This window comes from Saccoglossus kowalevskii, chromosome 14 (genome assembly GCF_978046115.1).
Source record: "Saccoglossus kowalevskii chromosome 14, keSacKowa6.1, whole genome shotgun sequence".
Lineage (NCBI taxonomy): Eukaryota > Metazoa > Hemichordata > Enteropneusta > Harrimaniidae > Saccoglossus > Saccoglossus kowalevskii.
Window position 1 is genome coordinate 16,860,679 of NC_140654.1, and position 18,884 is coordinate 16,879,562.

Below are 18,884 nucleotides of genomic sequence, written 5' to 3' on the forward strand. Positions count from 1 at the left end.
GATTGTAAATCACACAATAGTATTTATATAGATTTTGTGAACCACACAGCTGTATTTATGTAGTGATTGCGAACCACCCCCCCATATTCGTGTGGAGATATTCCACGAACATGTGTTCATACACAGATTGAGTTCACACGCTTGTGTTCATGTGGAGATTGTAAACTGCCACTTGTATACATTTGAAGTTTGTGAAGCACATTTGCACTCGTATTGAGTATGAACCACACTTGTAATCATATGGAGGTGAATCACACACACGTATGGCAACAATAAACCACATATTCATATGGAGAATGTGAACCACACTTGTATCCATATGAACAGAGGTGAACTATCTTTAATGAGTCCAATTTAACATACCGTAATGACCGATTGGAACGAGACATAGGTGTATGTCGTAGACAGGGACGAAGCCAGTGCATACTTTCGTAATAAAAAAATTATCACATTTATTCCTGATAAATGTTACATAGTCATTGATTTTGGGGACTTTTTAACAAATACAATAAATTTGTTTGGGAGAAAACGAGTTTGAAAACGTGCAAAAATGGGCCATTTTGGAACAATTTCCATGGGAAATAAATAGTATTTGTCAGAATTCCCTAATAATTCAGGACAACGTCAGGAACCTTATACTATATTATTATGTACCTGAACACAATTTTGAGAGACGATATAATGTAATGGCTTGAAAACATTTTCATCGGTGTTTGACATATTTTTTGGGCAAAAAGCAGTTCGGTGACTACCGGTACAATTTCTTTCTGGATTTTGTGAGCAACAGCAGAATGTAAAACCTTGATGTATATCATTCAAGCTCTCTCACTGTCGAGAAGCGAAAAGTGAGCAATACCACAGACAGTGCGAAACGGCTTGACATACCACTCATCCATTTTGTCCCCAAATGCCCGTAGCTTGTCTTCAGTAGATGTGTTGAGGGGGAGGGGTGGATCAGAAAACATAATTGCGTGGCTATTTTTATCTCCAGATAAGTTGCGACTTCCCACACAAGTCAGAAACTCTGTTATAGATGAAGAAGTGCTAATCAATAATCCAACCTTAAGCCAGCCTTTTTTTTTTTCATGAAATGTCGCGCTGTGCCAAAAATGAATGTGGTTTCTATGGCAATCATATTTACCTTCAGCAGTTACAACAGGGAAATACTAAGAAATGTTGTCATATATGACATAAATAAACACAATTACAAAGACTACTATGACAAGCAGTTTATTATTTACATGATTCAAAATCAGTCATACACAGAAAAAAACAATCTAACTTTCAAATCGTTAACTATGTGTGTGTGAATATTCAAGCTGTGCAGACCTTCAATACAAGTAGATCAATAATCAAGCTGTTCTTATATTGTCTAAGCTAGGTGGTAGACTGCCGGCCAACAAAATACAGGCAAATAGACAGGGCTCTCTAAACAGAAGAGACGTCTGCACAAGTCGCGTACCTGAAAGGAGATCTCACATTCCCGGAATCAGATCTCACTCACAAGACTGATTATAATTAAAATCAAACAATTTGTCGCCATTACGAAACATACATATAGACATAAAAATATTAAATACATGTAATATAAATACTCTCATTTTGCACAAATCAACTTTTAAGTTTGTAAGAAAACATGTTAAAAAGAAATTGTAGCATTTAGTGACAGGGGAATACAAATCATCTTATTTTTAAATCAAGTCATTCTGTACAACTCACTGAACAGGTAATAATAACAAAATATATATTTTCTGAAAGCTGCGATAATGGAAGATAAAACTTTTTTCACTGACAAAAGATTACAAAAACAGCCAAGAAATACCGGTATCGTGTTTTACAAAATGAGAGGACTGAGGTTTTTGATCGTTCTTTCAGCCGACTGGTATGAATTCAATACTGAACGAATTGTGTCCCGAATTTTTGTGTCGACAAAATAATAAATCACAGTTCATCAATGTGTTCAGCCCAAATTTTCTTGACCAGCGTATCATATAGCCGAAAGACAAATACAAATAAACAAATTTAAGAGGTATTAGTCACTCAATATCTTGCAAGCAAAATTTAAAGAGTGCCAGGTTCATTAACACCCAGCAATGGCACCGATTTGATTAAAAACTGTTGTTGTTCCGTAATGGAATCCCTCAAACAAAAAACAGAGTGTACAGTTGTATTGTCCTATGCACCAGCTTCCTGAAAATATGTATTCATATGTACAATCAATTATATAAAAAAAAAAGATCTTAATCATGAATCAATTCTTGAAGAGCAGGGGTTGTCACACTGCATCCTGTTCCATGTGGGACTCTGAGCGTCAAACACAACACGTGTAAAATACACTGTTTGTTTACATAGAACTGCATGACAAGGACCGACCTTAAACGTATTTACCCCAGCCACCACAGATGCAGTGAAGAAAAAAATGATACAAAGAAAATCTTGCTGAATAATTGAATAATAGTAAACTGATTTAAGTAATTGTATGTGACACATTAAAATACAATAAGCTGCTAAACAGTTGGAATACAACTGGCGGCAAGAATTCCTGCATTTTCACCAAATTTTGGCATAGGGGTTCAATCAATCAAGGGTACAATGAATGCTCCCATTATTTTGTTCCCCAAATTTGATGGACGAGCCCCCAACCCCCACCCACGCCACCCAATGTCTCACTATACCTTGCCTGCCCTAATGCTAGTTGAACTTGCTCAGCTGGCGAGAGCATTTCGATCAACTTGCATAGAAAGAGAGGAATGTTGTATCACCAAATTTTCAAGCAAGAGTACAATGGCAGGTAATTATAATTTAGTCTCTTGAAATTTTTAGAATTACAGGGTTTCGTAATTATACTGCCGCCCAACGAAAAAAAATTAATGAACTTTGGCCACAAAACAAAATTGTGCATTCCTAATGATTATGCAAATTAGGAGGCTAAAAAAACTTAATTCATTAGGTGTTAACTTTTCTTCTTTATTTTTTGACCCGCTTTGTATTTTTCTGCGAGATACACACGCCAGCCAAGCAGTTAAACTGACTCCTGAGTAATACAGGGAAAAAAGGCCATTTAAATTTTAAAAATATACATAGACACACCATAAAAAGTATAGAGTTGCACAAGGTATATTTTCATCTGAAAAGACATCTAGATTTATTTTGTCAAAGTTATATTTATCTATATATATAATAATGAAAGTTGCCATTCAAAAATAAGACTACTTTCGTTGTGAATCTGCAACATTCCTGTAAAATGACCACAAACACAACATCATTTCTGTTACTTAGCAACCAATCTTTTGGGAGCATCAGAGTTCTCAAAAAAACTAAAATGCGTCAATCTATTTATATCCATGATGCACCAGTGGAATACAACTGATTTTTTTTTTTTTTTAATTCAAGGCAAAATTTTTTGCAAAGTACAACTTTCTCATGGACAAAGCAGGCACAAATGGACATTAGCAAAATACTTGGATAGCCATCTTGGCTGATGCACCATGGGAAAATTCACTATGCTCAAGCAATTGGAGTAGAGAAGTTTCATACAACTAAGCAACTAATGTTAAGCTTGACACAAAAATGAGCAAAGAATACATTGAATTGTAACTCTTCATTCGCCCCCATTCATTGTTACCATATCTAATAATTTTATGAAACACTATTTAAAAAATACTTTTAAACTTAATACTATGCAATATCTGTGTAATACTTTTGTGGAAACATAATGTTCCTTAACCACTTTCTACTTTACTTTCTAGCTCTGTATACAAATTACTAATATACTGTAAAAATTCAATTAATCTGCTGAAGTACAAACAAGTACATAAATCAATTTGTGTCAACATTTTTTCCGGGATGAGAAAAGATTCTCAAACATTTTTTATGATACTTTCAACATTATGATAGCAAATCTAAATCACAGTTGACATGCCAACCGTTGACAATAGCCAATAATTATTATTAGATGAGCAAGTCAATGTGTTTATATAAAATATTCACATTTCCTGGCCTATAGTTATTTAGCATAATTTATGATTTATATGTCACCAAAATGATGGTGCAACATTTTGCACTTTTTCCTAATTTTTGACAAACTGGACATAACTTTCCATGAACTACAAATCATGATCAAAAGTGAAAAAATTGACTGATAGTTCATTGACGTCAAAATGAAAATCTAATTAATATTTATAAAAATGCTGAAAGAAAAAAAAACTAATGCAAACAAGTCATTGTCAATGACACATCCCCGTTCCGTTCATATTTGAGTGACATATACATTCAAAGCAGATCATGACCGAAATGCACCTGCATATGTACAACACATTGTGCTAAATCTGAACAAAATCCATCCATGCATGACTGAGATCCGGTTCTGGAATTGTGAAAATACGTGATTTTGATGCATTTTCGGCCTTAAAATGGCCATCATTCCGCTATTGTTAAGCAGATCATGAAACAAATGCACATATCTATTTGTGACATGATGTACCATGTGTGTGTGAAGTTTGAACTTGATCAATCCAGACATGTCTTGGATACGGATCCAGAACTGAATTCTTTAACAAAATGGCTGCCAGTCGGCCATTTCAAACTTGATCCGAAAAAAAAAAAAGACGTGCATCAAGGTCCTATTATGTTTAATGTATGTACCAAATTTGAACAAAATCCATCCATGCATAACTGAGATACGGGTCCGGAATGGTGAAAATGTGCGATTTCAATGCATTTTTGGCCTTAAAGCGGCCCCCATTTGGCTATCGTTAATGAGATCATGAAACAAATGCACATACGTATTTGTGACATGATGTACCTTGTGTGTGTGAAGTTTGAACTTGATCAATCCAGACATGTCTCGGATACGGATCCAGAACTGAATTCTTTAAAACAAAATGGCCGCCAGTCGGCTATTTCGAACTTGATCCGAAAAAAAAAATGACGTGCATCAAGGTCCTATTATGTTTAATGTATGTACTAAATTTGAATGAAATCCGTCCATGCATAACTGAGATCCGGGTCCGGAATGGTGAAAATGTGCGATTTCAATGCATTTTCGGCCTTAAAGCGGCCGCCATTTGGCTATCGTTAATGAGATCATGAAACAAATGCACATACATATTTGTGACATGATGTACCTTGTGTGTACCTTGACTAACAAAGAGATCTTGTTTGTTTTGAATAACAAACCAACAAATGTAGATCTGGGTGAAAATTAGTATATGTATCCACCTGCTTAATACAGTTTTTTACGAGATGTACAACTGTGTTGTTTTTTTGTATGTAAATTAACTAAACAGGAACAGTCAATTTTGGGCGAGTTAGATAAAGAAAACGCAGTTTTAACGTAGTAAAGTTTTCTTCAATCTTTGAGAGAATGTAACCAATCCTGAAAAATATCTTAATTATTCTTGTTATTGGCGCAACTTTCTCATTTTTGGCAAATCAAGTGAAGTACTAATCATTATGTGGTAGCGTTCAAAAATTAGTGTAGAGTATTTTGAACATGCTGCAGACCTTTTTAAGAAGTGTGATTACTTTGCCGCTAATCCCAAATGTGTTCAGGAAAGCCATTTTTAGCTTACAGGTATTTTTCAAAATACAAGGCCTGTCAGGACGATAATTGTCCATTGATTGGTTATTGTTCAGAAATGCGAATCAGAAACAATCTATGGAAATTAGAGTTCTCTTCAAAGAATTTTGTGTCACAACGATCAATATCCTTACGTTTATAAATGCAAATCAAAAAGGATCTATCAAAACTCTCCAGATCATTACAGAGTAGGAGGCTCTAACTCTGTAATTCTGAATAAACAACATTATTCAACAAGGTAAATAGAACATTGCATTGTTTAGACATAACGTCTTACTATATTTCTGGGGGGAACACCGCATACATTTAAACTGAAAACATGTGATCAGTCAGTGGTGACAGTGTTTCATAATTATAGCTGGTTTTCTTTGACAACAAGTAATTATCATGTAAATTTCTCTTAGGTAAATAAATAAAAATGCAGACGTTGCTGCTTCATTATTAAAAATGTGAAATCTACAAAAATTTACCCACCTCCAAACTTGTATATGGAAAATTCTGGATTTTTGTAAATATGTGATAATTACCAATCGCATTGGCAGGAATAAGTTAATTTGATAAAAGTGGAGCAGAAAGTGGGAACAAAACGATGTTTTTTTTTTTTTTTGGTAAGTAGCATATAAGATAGCTGAGTACTCTTTACAGTGCCTTGTCACATGATAAGATCAGCTGACCTTTTACTGCATTTTCTTGACGTTCAGCGGGCCGTTGCAATTGCCGTTTATTTTTATAGTGTTGTTAGCAGTCAATATCGCGTGCGTATCGGTAACGGAATTGTTATCCGAGTCAGTTTTCGATGGTCTCTTTTTGGTGGGGAACAAAATGATGAACAAGGCAGCCAAGATATGTATACAAAAGTACATCGACCTGCAAAAAAAATAACGCAACAAAATGAATATCCACTGCTACTAAATTTCACGACTTAATATCAAGCAAATAAACTTGCATTATTTTCAATTTACGAATATTCACAATGTACAAGCAGATGGTGATGCAGTAGCTAGACATTTGACAGTAGAGCCACAAAAACACTGTAAATAACACAAAAGGGAATGGTCATAGGCGACACACAAGCAAACATCACATTTTTCATTAGGTCAAAATTTTAGCCTTAATTTAACCCCCCCCCTCAAAAAAAAACAAACAATTGTATACTTACGAATAAAACTGAATAATAATAGAGTTGTTGAGAAGCGTGAATGGTAAAACCAAGTATGATAACAAAATTTGTGTCCCCAGCCATGTAAACATATCATAGAGGATCTTCTTTGCTTTTGAGTCTTGAAAAAATGGACGAATGGTGTAACGCACCTAAGAAAATGAATGTCTTATCAGTAATGTACATCAACCCAGGGGTGAATCTATGACAAAGAACATAATCTGTCTTGATGTTTTGGACAAGAGATCAAAATGTTGGTAGTACGTACACTAAACATATTACTAAAGATTTTGTCTGTCCCCAGCACTTGGTGTTGCACCACGATGTGTTTGCTATGAGTCACACGCAGCGCAAACACAAGTAAAATACATTGCAAAATGTATTGAATTCATCACAACTGTGACTACCATACTAGCGAGATCATTTTTGACGAACCTTTCTCCCGGCGTATGTAAAATAGGCACCCTGGAAAAACGTCCAGAAATATCCTGGCTGGAAACCATGCCAAATTGATGATAATATGAAAGTAAAAAGTGTTTTTTGAAAAGGTACTCTGTCGTAACAAACGTATCGCAGCCACTTCCTCGTCTGCGTGTTCCAGTTGTCTATCAAAACTTTCAAACTCGTTGACAACTAAAGGACAAAACACAACAGCAAAGATTAGTTTTTAACGGCCAGTATGAACGTGCAATTTTTATCATGCATATATCATACATGACAAGATGTGTGGCCATTTGTTTATCAAATGGCAATTTATTGCCACCATCTAGGTTGTCAACCAGGCCAGGCGAGGCCTATGGTCTCCCTTCACCTTTCCACTGATTTCCTTGCATGTCATTCGAAAATCAGTCTGTCCATTTGCATGACAGCAGCTCAACTCAAAACATAGACAAGCAACATGTTGATACTTAACTTGTGCATCTTTCATTAAATAAACAAGAAAGAGGAACTGGTCATCATTTGATATCAATCGAGAAGTTAAAAACATTGTGCGAAAAAACAGCATGAAGAGCACTGCACAATGTCAGGCTATCAATTGAGTCTGCGGCATCGTGAAAGATGTGAGGGTGATCACTTTTTTCAGTTTTCAAATCAAACTCAGGACCTACCTCCCTACTACATGTATCAGGGATTGATTTTGGATTTTTAAAATACCAGACTTGTGCTAAACCTTTTAACCCAAATTTGCTGGATAGATCACTTATCCAAACCACACAAGCTTCTAATTGTGCAAATACGGTATCATTTCACAATCTTAATTCACAAAAACACTCACCTCGAAATCTTTAATATTAATATTTGTTACAAGATCCCATTTAGGATTGCCGTTCTTATCGTAACCGTTAAAACCAAGCCCGGAAGCGTTGTTGAGTGCATCGGCTAAAAATACAATTAAACGGTTATACATTAGTGCACTCGTGAATTAAAGGTCGGCACAAAAAAACACTTATACACGTAAAATTTTATGACGGCTATACTTGCCAAATTTTAATGTCGTGATTTTTAAAAACTGAGCAAAAAATTGGGAATAAAAAAACAGAAGCTAAGAAGGTCCATGTATGGGCAACAACCCATTTATTTTAATCATCATATAAACTGTTTACATACCGTATGTCCACGCAAAAAAATATTTTGACTTTGCGACTTCAACCGAAATCCATAAGTAGATAAACTTATTCAACAGAGAGGAATTCAAGAGTTCAATGTTATCTAAAAAGATAATACAATAAATGTTAACAGTGCGCCCTCTGTGGCAGCTTTTTATAAAAAAAAAGTCAACATAAGAATATATGTACAATGCTCCAATTAGTTTTACACACAGCTCCAGAAACAGATCTATTTTTGTTTTTGGCCTAAAAGGTGACACACTGGTTAAAGGGGAGTGGTCGTCAAAGCAGTGCGTGTTCGTCAAGCAGCTTGTGTTCAAGTTTCATGTAAACAAATAATGTATTTCACACGTGTGTATCGCTATTGAACATAACGCAGTGCAACGACCACTGCCTTTTGACTGGTTATTAATTAAATAAATCAGTTAGTTAATCAATTTGAGCTTATCGATATGCAGAAATTTCTACTAAAAACAAAAAATTCCAGCATTGTTGCCTTTGCTGCATCAAAGATACAAGGATATCATCAAACAATTAAATGATAATCAGCTAATTAATATGCACAAATTTGTATAAAAATAAAATTAATCCTGTCAGGGTACTGTCTCATACTATCTGTGTAGTAAAAAGTTTTTAGATAACAATGACACAGACAGGCACACAAAGTAAGCAAATACGAGTGCGCCAGACATTGGAGTCAAAAATAAGGTGCTATGCAATACATAATAACAGGGTAGACATTCTAATTGTGAAGCGATTGTGCAAGAGTGGCTTAATGTTGACCAAAACTATGAATGGAAAGACGACTTATACTTACAGAAATTCCCCATGAGAGGGTATCTTGGAACCATTGTTAATAATATCACCACCATGAGTGCACTGAATAGCAGCTTCTTAATAACAGCTAGCTAAAATTATAAATCAATGAATTAACATATGATCTTCTATCTGTAATGTTTTTTTTTTTTATTTTCATATACTGGTGAGCATGCCACATAAGGTAGAATGAGGAAATTTTAATTTTCAGTTTGAAAGCATATTTTATTGTTCAAAATCAATCTTTAATGAAACCATTTGATTCTTTCCAAGTCATTGACATGATACAGCGCCTGTGGTGCAATATTGAAACAAGTCAGCCATTTTGAAACTAAACATGACTGATATCAGAGATACATTACTTGGGGTTTGCAACTACGATGACATGATACCAAGATCCCGTTTCAATCTCGCTCTCTCGCATAAGCGTTCCAACTCAGAAAAATGCGAATGAGCATGCCCGAGGTAACTAGGATACTGAGATGTATAGGTGGATCAAAATAGCTGCTCACGATATGACTGATTACGATAACTATATTTTCTGTACATTTTCGATGTATTACATTTTTTCACTATGAATGTGGTAATACATGTTTTATTGATTATTACAAACCGCCTATTCCATGTCAGAAGGTCGTAGCATCAGTCTCACGATCTACGAGATGAGACTTGAATGGGATCTTGACATGATGTCACCATACAGTACTATGCGTGTTGCAAACCCCAAGTAATGTACCTCTGCTGATATATAGAAGTTATATATAAAGGTTTAATTGTTTTTTTAGCTTTAAAATGGATGCTATTTGGCTATCAGTTGGTTTAGGAAAAAATGTGTGTGACATGATGTATGTGTGAAGTTAAAACATGATTGATTTAGCCTTGTCAAATACATGCCACTAAAATGACATTCATTTAAGCAATATGGCCACCAGTTGGCCATTTCGAATCTAATGCATACAATGTCCAATGCATGTACCAAGCTGGTTTGAGAAATGCTTTATTTTGAGGCTGTCCATTAAGAGAAGTTGTCGTTGAGACCATCGATAATACATCGAGAATATTTGCAATCAATAACATTATTTTTATTGTTAGTACATCAATTATTTTATTTCACTGTTTCATTTATTCATGATGTGGAGTGATTGCCGTTTGACCAATCATGACTCTTTGCGGGCTTTTACTCTCAATAATGGACCCCCTATTCTAAAAAAAAGTAGAATTTTTTAGTTGTGCGTTTGTTTTACCAGTCAGCTGTAAGTTTTGGCAAGGAACTTTGCATTGTAAACCTATATAGTTTTGTATGTGCTACTAGACTTACACATTGTGTTAGTTAGTGTTTAGTTCCTTCAGGAATTCTGCGATAAAGTGTTCAAGTTTAGTGTTATCACTGTGATCGTGCTTCTGTCAACCCACGAACTGTCCACTGCAGCAGTACCCCCTGGTGAAACCGCAAATTAATTATTTTAAACTTAGCGTGGGGACCAAGTTTAACAGCTGAGTCCTAGATATATAGTCAGTATCAAATTGTCCCCCAAACAGGAGTGGTTTGATGAACGTTACCCATGCAATTCACTATGAAAACAAACTTACCAAAACTGGAGGCTCTTTGTGTACAACAACCTCCTTGCCATCTTTTGTTTTAATAACATACGGAACTAAGTGCTTTCCTTTGATAAAATCAATATAGTCATTATAAAAACATACTGGACCAACAGCCAGTGCTTGGAAATAAAATATGTAACTATAGTATTCTATTATAGTGGGCATTTTCCTGTAAAGTGATATAAACAGAGACGAAAAAGGTTAGTATGATCAGTAGTAACACAGTAGTCGCCACGGTAACTGTAAAGGTGAATGTGATGCCATAAGATCACTCTGCATCTTGTAATATTTTCTCACGCAATTTGAAAAAAAAAAGTTACCAGATGTGGCACATGGTGAACAAGAATTGCCATTTGGGTAAATTTTTGAGAGAGATGCTCAATTAAGCACCCACTCCCTAAAGCTGGGCGCTGAGTTAGACGAGTATGGTATTATAATGTATTCACTGAAAAAAAAAAATTCCAAAAAACTTACTTTGTGGCCATCTCTCTCTGTTGAGAATTTAATTTGCTATCATCTTTTGTAAGACCTGTAGAAAAAAAAGAAGAATTTAATAAAGACAAATTGCAGGCTGTAGAGAAATAACATACAGAAACTAAACATGACCCAGGGTTAGTTACCATGCATAATGGCATTTTAACATAGAAACCATACATGACCCAGGGTTACCATGCATAATGGCATTTTAACATAGAAACCATACATGACCCAGGGTTACCATGCATAATGGCATTTTAACATAGAAACCATACATGACCCAGGGTTACCATGCATAATGGCATTTTAACAGAGAAACCATACATGACCCAGGGTTACCAGGCATAATGGCATTTTAACACAGAAACCATACAAATTCTTGAATTTCGTAGAGGAACAATGAGTTCTACTGTTATTTTATAACTTCACATAGATTTAATTTAGCAAATTTTACTTATCAGCAAAAGAAGCATAATCAAACCCCAGTGAATAAATAATGTCTTCATAGTGTTCCAGATGACATTAATGCATTTTTAATGAGGTAGCAAACCCATATATGGTCAATAAATATATTGATTAGATCTAGTGTGCAATGTCTTCAATAATGCACTGGTTGAACGTCTATTTGCAATAGCGCTCCAGATATGATATTTATGCATTTTTAATGAGGTCACATGAGCATATATTATTGCTAGATATGTTAATTAGATCTAGTGTGCAATGCCTTCAATTAAACATTTTGTGAATGTATTTATTTGCAATAGTGCTTTGTATGGACAGACAGACATTGGTAATCAATATAGATTATAGATTAACATAGAAACCATACATGACCCAGGGTTACCATGCATAATGGCATTTTAACATAGAAACCATACATGACCCAGGGTTACCATGCATAATGGCATTTTAACAGAGAAACCATACATGACCCAGGGTTACCAGGCATAATGGCATTTTAACATAGAAACCATACATGACCCAGGGTTACCATGCATAACGGCATTTTAACATAGAAACCATACATGACCCAGGGTTACCATGCATAATGGCATTTTAACATAGAAACCATACATGACCCAGGGTTACCATGCATAATGACATTTTAACAGAGAAACCATACATGACCCAGGGTTACCAGGCATAATGACATTTTAACACAGAAACCATACATGACCCAGGGTTACCAGGCATAATGGCATTTTAACACAGAAACCATACATGACCCAGGGTTACCATGCATAATGGCATTTTAACATAGAAACCATACATGACCCAGGGTTACCATGCATAATGGCATTTTAACAGAGAAACCATACATGACCCAGGATTACCAGGCATAATGACATTTTAACAGAGAAACCATACATGACCCAGGATTACCAGGCATAATGGCATTTTAACACAGAAACCATACATGACCCAGGGTTACCAGGCATAATAGCATTTTAACATAGAAACCATACATGACCCAGGGTTACCATGCATAATGGCATTTTAACATAGAAACCATACATGATCCAGGGTTACCAGGCATAATGGCATTTTAACATAGAAACCAAACATGACCCAGGGTTACCAGGCATAATGGCATTTTAACAGAGAAACCATACATGACCCAGGGTTACCAGGCATAATAGCATTTTAACATAGAAACCATACATGACCCAGGGTTACCATGCATAATGGCATTTTAACATAGAAACCATACGTGACTCAAGGTTACCATGCATAATGGCATTTTTAACACAGAAACCATACATGACCCAGGGTTACCATGCATAATAGCATTTTAACACAGAAACCATACATGACCCAGGGTTACCAGGCATAATGGCATTTTAACAGAGAAACCATACATGACCCAGGGTTACCAGGCATAATGGCATTTTAACATAAAAACCATACATAACCCAGGGTTACCATGCATAATGGCATTTTAACATAGAAACCATACGTGTCTCAAGGTTACCATGCATAATGGCATTTTAACACAGAAACCATACATGACCCAGGGTTACCATGCATAATGGCATTTTAACAGAGAAACCATACATGACCCAGGGTTACCAGGCATAATGGCATTTTAACATAAAAACCATACATAACCCAGGGTTACCAGGCATAATAGCATTTTAACATAGAAACCATACATGACCAAGCATTACCCAAAATGAATAAACAAAATAATAAACCCCAAACTTACCATCATGTAGACTGAATGCCAAACTTGTAACTTTTTCTGTCATTACCATCATGGGACTAAAAAAGAAAAAAGTAAAATAGTTTAGTCTAAAGACATTATTCATAGATTTAATGGGCAGCATGGTTCTCCTCAGGGAGTAAAATATGCCCCATATTTTAACATTGTGTGAATACAGGGCTGTAGAATTGCGTTAACCACCCACTTTAACTATGTTTGCATTTATTTACATCACCCACTGTAAAAGTGTTGCTGGCATTTCACTAACAATGGAAATATTGAACTTAGAATGTATTTCTAGTATATCCAAACATTAACCTAACAACAGTGCTCCAAATAAGATAAGTATGCATTTTTAATTAGGTCACATGATCATATATGGTTATTACATACGTCTTCTGGTTGAACACTATACTGTAAAATCATGTATTTTCGCTGACATTTAATTTCACCATTTGATGTTTGAGCCTATTCACTGAGTTTCAAATTCTTGAATTTGGCAGAGGAACAATGAGTTCTACTGTTATTTTATAACTTCACATAGATTTAATTTAGCAAATTTTACTTATCAGCAAAAGAAGCATAATCAAACCCCAGTGAATAAATAATGTCTTCATAGTGTTCCAGATGACATTAATGCATTTTTAATGAGGTAGCAAACCCATATATGGTCAATAAATATATTGATTAGATCTAGTGTGCAATGTCTTCAATAATGCACTGGTTGAACGTCTATTTGCAATAGTGCTCCAGATATGATATTTATGCATTTTTAATGAGGTCACATGAGCATATATTATTGCTAGATATGTTAATTAGATCTAGTGTGCAATGCCTTCAATTAAACATTTTGTGAATGTATTTATCTGCAATAGTGCTTTGTATGGACAGACAGACATTGGTAATCAATATATACCCCCTGGAGCTAATAAAAAAGTTGATTCAACCACACTTGCCAATTGCTAATAACAATAATGGATGCTAAAATGTACTTCTACTCAATAATCTTGCTTATTCTAACATCATATTAATTGTTTGAAATACAATCATGTCATCCCTTGTTTTCAAAAACAAGAGGATTACAATTGTTGGTGTTGTTGACCCTATGCCTTGAGGTAGAAGCCGAGTCATAATTTTTGACAAAATTGGTCATAAATCACATGACAATGTTCATTAGTTTATTATGAAATAGCATTATTTTGTGTGTTACTGTTAGGCTTTTTGAGGAATGTTTCTAATATTTCCTGAAAATTGCTATTTTTAGAACAATTCCATAGAACACAATGTTAAAGAAAAATTGCATTTGTTGACACTTTTTAAAACCCAGATTTTTTAAATAATTCAGAACAACAAAAAGTACTCCATCATTAACAATATATGATTTTTTCAGTCTATGTCACCAGGCTAGATTTTGAGATATTGCATAATATCTCTGCTATAGAAACCTGTGGTAAAAGTGTTATTATAGTGTCAAAATGGCGACTTTCCACTAAAATACAACAATCAATTTCTTGAAAAAAAGGATGGTGACCCATAACTTTTTTTAGGTCAATATCCTTATATTGCCTTGAAGTACAATTTATTGCAAAATGAATAAATTCTGTTTTTTTTTAATTTAAGAGTAGGCTTCTACCTCAATACACATTCTAATTATGGTGTGAAACCTATAAAATAAAAATACACGTGCAAACTCACCCAATGTGGTCCATGAGGTATATGTTAATGTTCTGATATTGCTGACTAATGTGTACCGCAGACATGTAAGCAATGGAAAATGTGAAAACAAACTTGTGTATAACTTGAGGGTTCATCGTGCGCATCATAATATAGGGAATCGTGGACTGGGCAAAAAGATGAAATGACGACCTGAAAAAAGAAAGAATGACATAGAACTTTATCTTCCAGGCTTTTGCTCACCCTTCACCAATGACAAATTACACAGTTATGGCTAAGGATATTTTAATGTGTTATTCAGAGATAATACTCATCATTTCAAAACGTGTCACCTAAAAAAACTGCAATTATTTTATTTTTTGCAACAGCTCAGACTTTTTTATTTTGTTTAAATTGTATAGTTATATATTTTTATTTCAAATCAACAGACCTGTTAATACAGATCTTGTAGATAGATGACATAGGGAAATGAAGTCAATGGAAATCTATTTGGCAGTATGTACATGTACTCTAGTTCATATGCCGAGTGAAGTCTGCTATGGAAATTGAACATACAGATCACTGTGCAACACTTATGAAGTACTGCAGGTCCCAAAAAATAAGGTTAACTATCATCTATGGTAGTAAAAATCAAATATCAAACTGCGATGTAATGCGATGTGATGGCATAAAACATGTACTTACCACGAGTATGAAAACACGGCCATATAAATGCCGATTGTCGCTGCCACCACATGTCTGACAGTAGGGCTGACTCGGTGTGGATGAAGAATTTGACGATAACCAATGGCTAAAAATAATCCCGTTACTTGAAAAAAAGCATAGTTCACCTGCCAAAAAAAAAAAAATGCACATTACGATAAACATAGCATTGACATGACAGTCTTCGATATGGAATAGTTACTAAAACTGAAATGATTATCTGAGTATAAGAATACGAAAATTCATTAATTTCCTCCATGGTTATGTACTTGAAAAACAGACGTCATTCATGAACAACAACAGTGCTGGTTGGCAGAAACGCAATTAAATTATGCCAAAGTGAGCCAGCTAAAAGTAAAACAATTATATGCTGAAACAGTTCTCCTGACATTTCATTGATTGAAATTTGAGAAGAAACCATGAACAAAATGTTTGCAAATGAAACGTCTAGCCCAAAACATCCATTCACTAAACATTTGTAAAATTTGCTAATTCATGTACTAAGTTTCAAATTCAGCAATTAATTTCCCAAAGACTAATCAGGTGTGTGCATTCACTTTTGAGCATCAGTGTTCAAAGTTTCATTGAAATCAGATGAATGGTTCTTGAGATATCAGTGGAACACACATACATTAAGGCCTGATAAAACAAATTCATTTAGAGAGGACAGCGGAGTTGAAGCAAATGAGCTAAACATGTTTTTTTATATAAAAATAAATTATGGTCATTCTACTAATTATGTATTTTTGAATTGTAAGTAGTGTAAAATACTTCATTTTCGCTTGGAATAAATTTTCGCTATTTTCGCTGAAGGAATGATTCAGTAACAATAAAATCCACACAAAACACCCAAAAAGTTTTTTCAGTGAAAATTAAGCTACAATAAAGTATTTCACAGTACTTCAGTTAATTGTATTGAGGATATATATTCTGACCTACAAACTTAGATGTCATTTTTCACATCTGTGCTTGAAGCATGATCCAGTATCTAGTACTTTTATAGATCGTTCGCATTAATAGCAAATTTTTTTTTATTTGGACTAAAGCCGTCTCAACACACAATCAAAGGGTCACTGCAAAGATTTTCATTTTGTACTTCAACACCCATGAGTAAAAAATTAACCATTCCCTATTTATCCCACTTAAAGCGTAACAATGATTACATACAACAATGGGTATTTTGTAAAAGGTAATATGCATAACATGTTAGAAGCATTCTGAGATTAGTTGGTTGCCATGGCGAAATGCAACGACCCATTGTTCAATAGGCATCCCGGGTCACTAAACAGACTCAAGCATGAAAAAATAATGCAAGAAGGATTTGAAGCCGCTTCAGAAAATTCTGCGTTATGAAATTAGGATTAAAAAAATGACGTAGACACTTTCCAGAAAAAATAATCATGTTATAAATAACTCAACCTTGAGGGATGTTGTATCAGATGCAAACTAGTTTCAGATAGATTCTAGGACATTGTGTCAGTGACCTATTTAAGTGATGTAACACGTAACAGAGTAGGAATGGTTGCCATGGGAAAATTCAACTATTACGTGATATGAATGTTGAAGTATATGAAAAACACAAATTTAACAGCCAATTTTTATCGACAATGCCATCAAAATTTTGAGTAACGTAAATATATCAATATTTGTTGAATGTGTAATGTATATTTTTTGTAATAAATATTATTAAAATGTTGCTATCAATATGCAACTGTTTTAAAATGCAATTCATCATTGTTCTTAATACGTTCCTGATGTTGATAATTAATCAAGATAAATTACGATTATGATACAACGGACAGAGTTTAACTTTTTTAAATTACTGCAATTATCACTGTCATCAGTTGTACTCTGAAGGCAATACAATAAATCTGCATATTCAAAATTTGGCATCTCGAATTTTGTTCTATCCTTCTAGTTTTATAGAAAATGGCAAGATTTTGTAGCAATGTGAATTTTTATTCAGTTTCTTTAATTGAATTCAGTTCCAGTTAACAGTAATGCAAATAGCATATTGCAAATAAATCTGGCAATTTTTTTTTTTATTATTCTTAATAAAAAATTAAAATTAAAAATTCTTAATGTTTTTTAAAACAATGTTATTGTCCATGGAATAATATTTAATTACTAAAATTCCACTAAATTTTGTGTCCAGCAACTATTTGTTAGCTTCAAACATTTTTTTTGCTTTGTTTACAAACAAACTGACCACACCCCTTTTTCTTGAAAGGCTCCATGCTGGAGTCACGTAACAAAAAACAAAACGAAGGTAAACAGAGACTGCCCTGTGAGTGCGCATTGGTAAAATTAAACCACATACAATACAATTAAGTCAGAATAGAACATTCTCGTCTACGGTCAGTAAAGTTCGTTCACCGCTAGTTAACTTCACATACACGTGCGTACATATGGAAAAAGTTTGTTGACCCCTTTCGGTTTCGCGACGATTAGCTTAAAATTAAGCCAGAGAGAATTATCTTTGACACACGGAAGGACATTGTACCCAGTCACGATGTGTTGCAGTGACATATGCCAAGTCAATGACATTACACGTGATCGCCTGATAGATACGCGATAGGACACACTGGTTGCCAAGAATTAAGTTGTTTACGCGTGTGTACATGCAAGTCGCTAAGTCATTATACCTAGCATTATACGCTGACAAATGTACAATATTATCGACAAATCAACTAAATATAACCAGGTCAATACTCATCTGTGTCAATATGACCATAATGGAACTTATCACGTACCTGATCGGTTCCCAGTCCAGATATTTTGGACGCATATAACATAAGCGGCCACAGCCCAGGCGCCATTTTAGGTTTTCCCTTCCCCAAGATGGCGGATTTGAAGGTGCAATCTGATTGGTTAATGGTGACCTTCATATTAGCATATAATTACAGAAACTATTAAGAAATTTGATTAAATTTGACGGAAATTCTGTAAGAATTTAAACTCTCATAGAATATTCCATCATATGTACGCATAACACATCAATCGATGTCAATACATTCACTCTATAGGTGACTTTGTGAATGTGTATTTATTAGACACAGTAGC

General features: G+C 34.6%; 1 protein-coding gene across 1 annotated transcript; it reads right to left on the reverse strand.

Moving 5' to 3' along the window:
- Positions 1–5,836: 5,836 nt before the first annotated feature.
- LOC102808260 (membrane-bound glycerophospholipid O-acyltransferase 2-like) lies at positions 5,837–18,658 on the reverse strand. Its single transcript, XM_006815480.3, has 12 exons — positions 18,575–18,658; positions 15,804–15,949; positions 15,141–15,311; positions 13,449–13,504; positions 11,240–11,294; positions 10,754–10,934; positions 9,165–9,255; positions 8,349–8,450; positions 8,017–8,120; positions 7,176–7,373; positions 6,741–6,892; positions 5,837–6,448 (listed from the first exon to the last, which is right to left on the reverse strand). The coding sequence occupies exons 1-12, from the start codon at positions 18,638–18,640 to the stop codon at positions 6,259–6,261; spliced, it is 1,512 nt and encodes a 503-aa protein (XP_006815543.2). The 5' UTR covers positions 18,641–18,658; the 3' UTR covers positions 5,837–6,258.
- Positions 18,659–18,884: the final 226 nt, after the last annotated feature.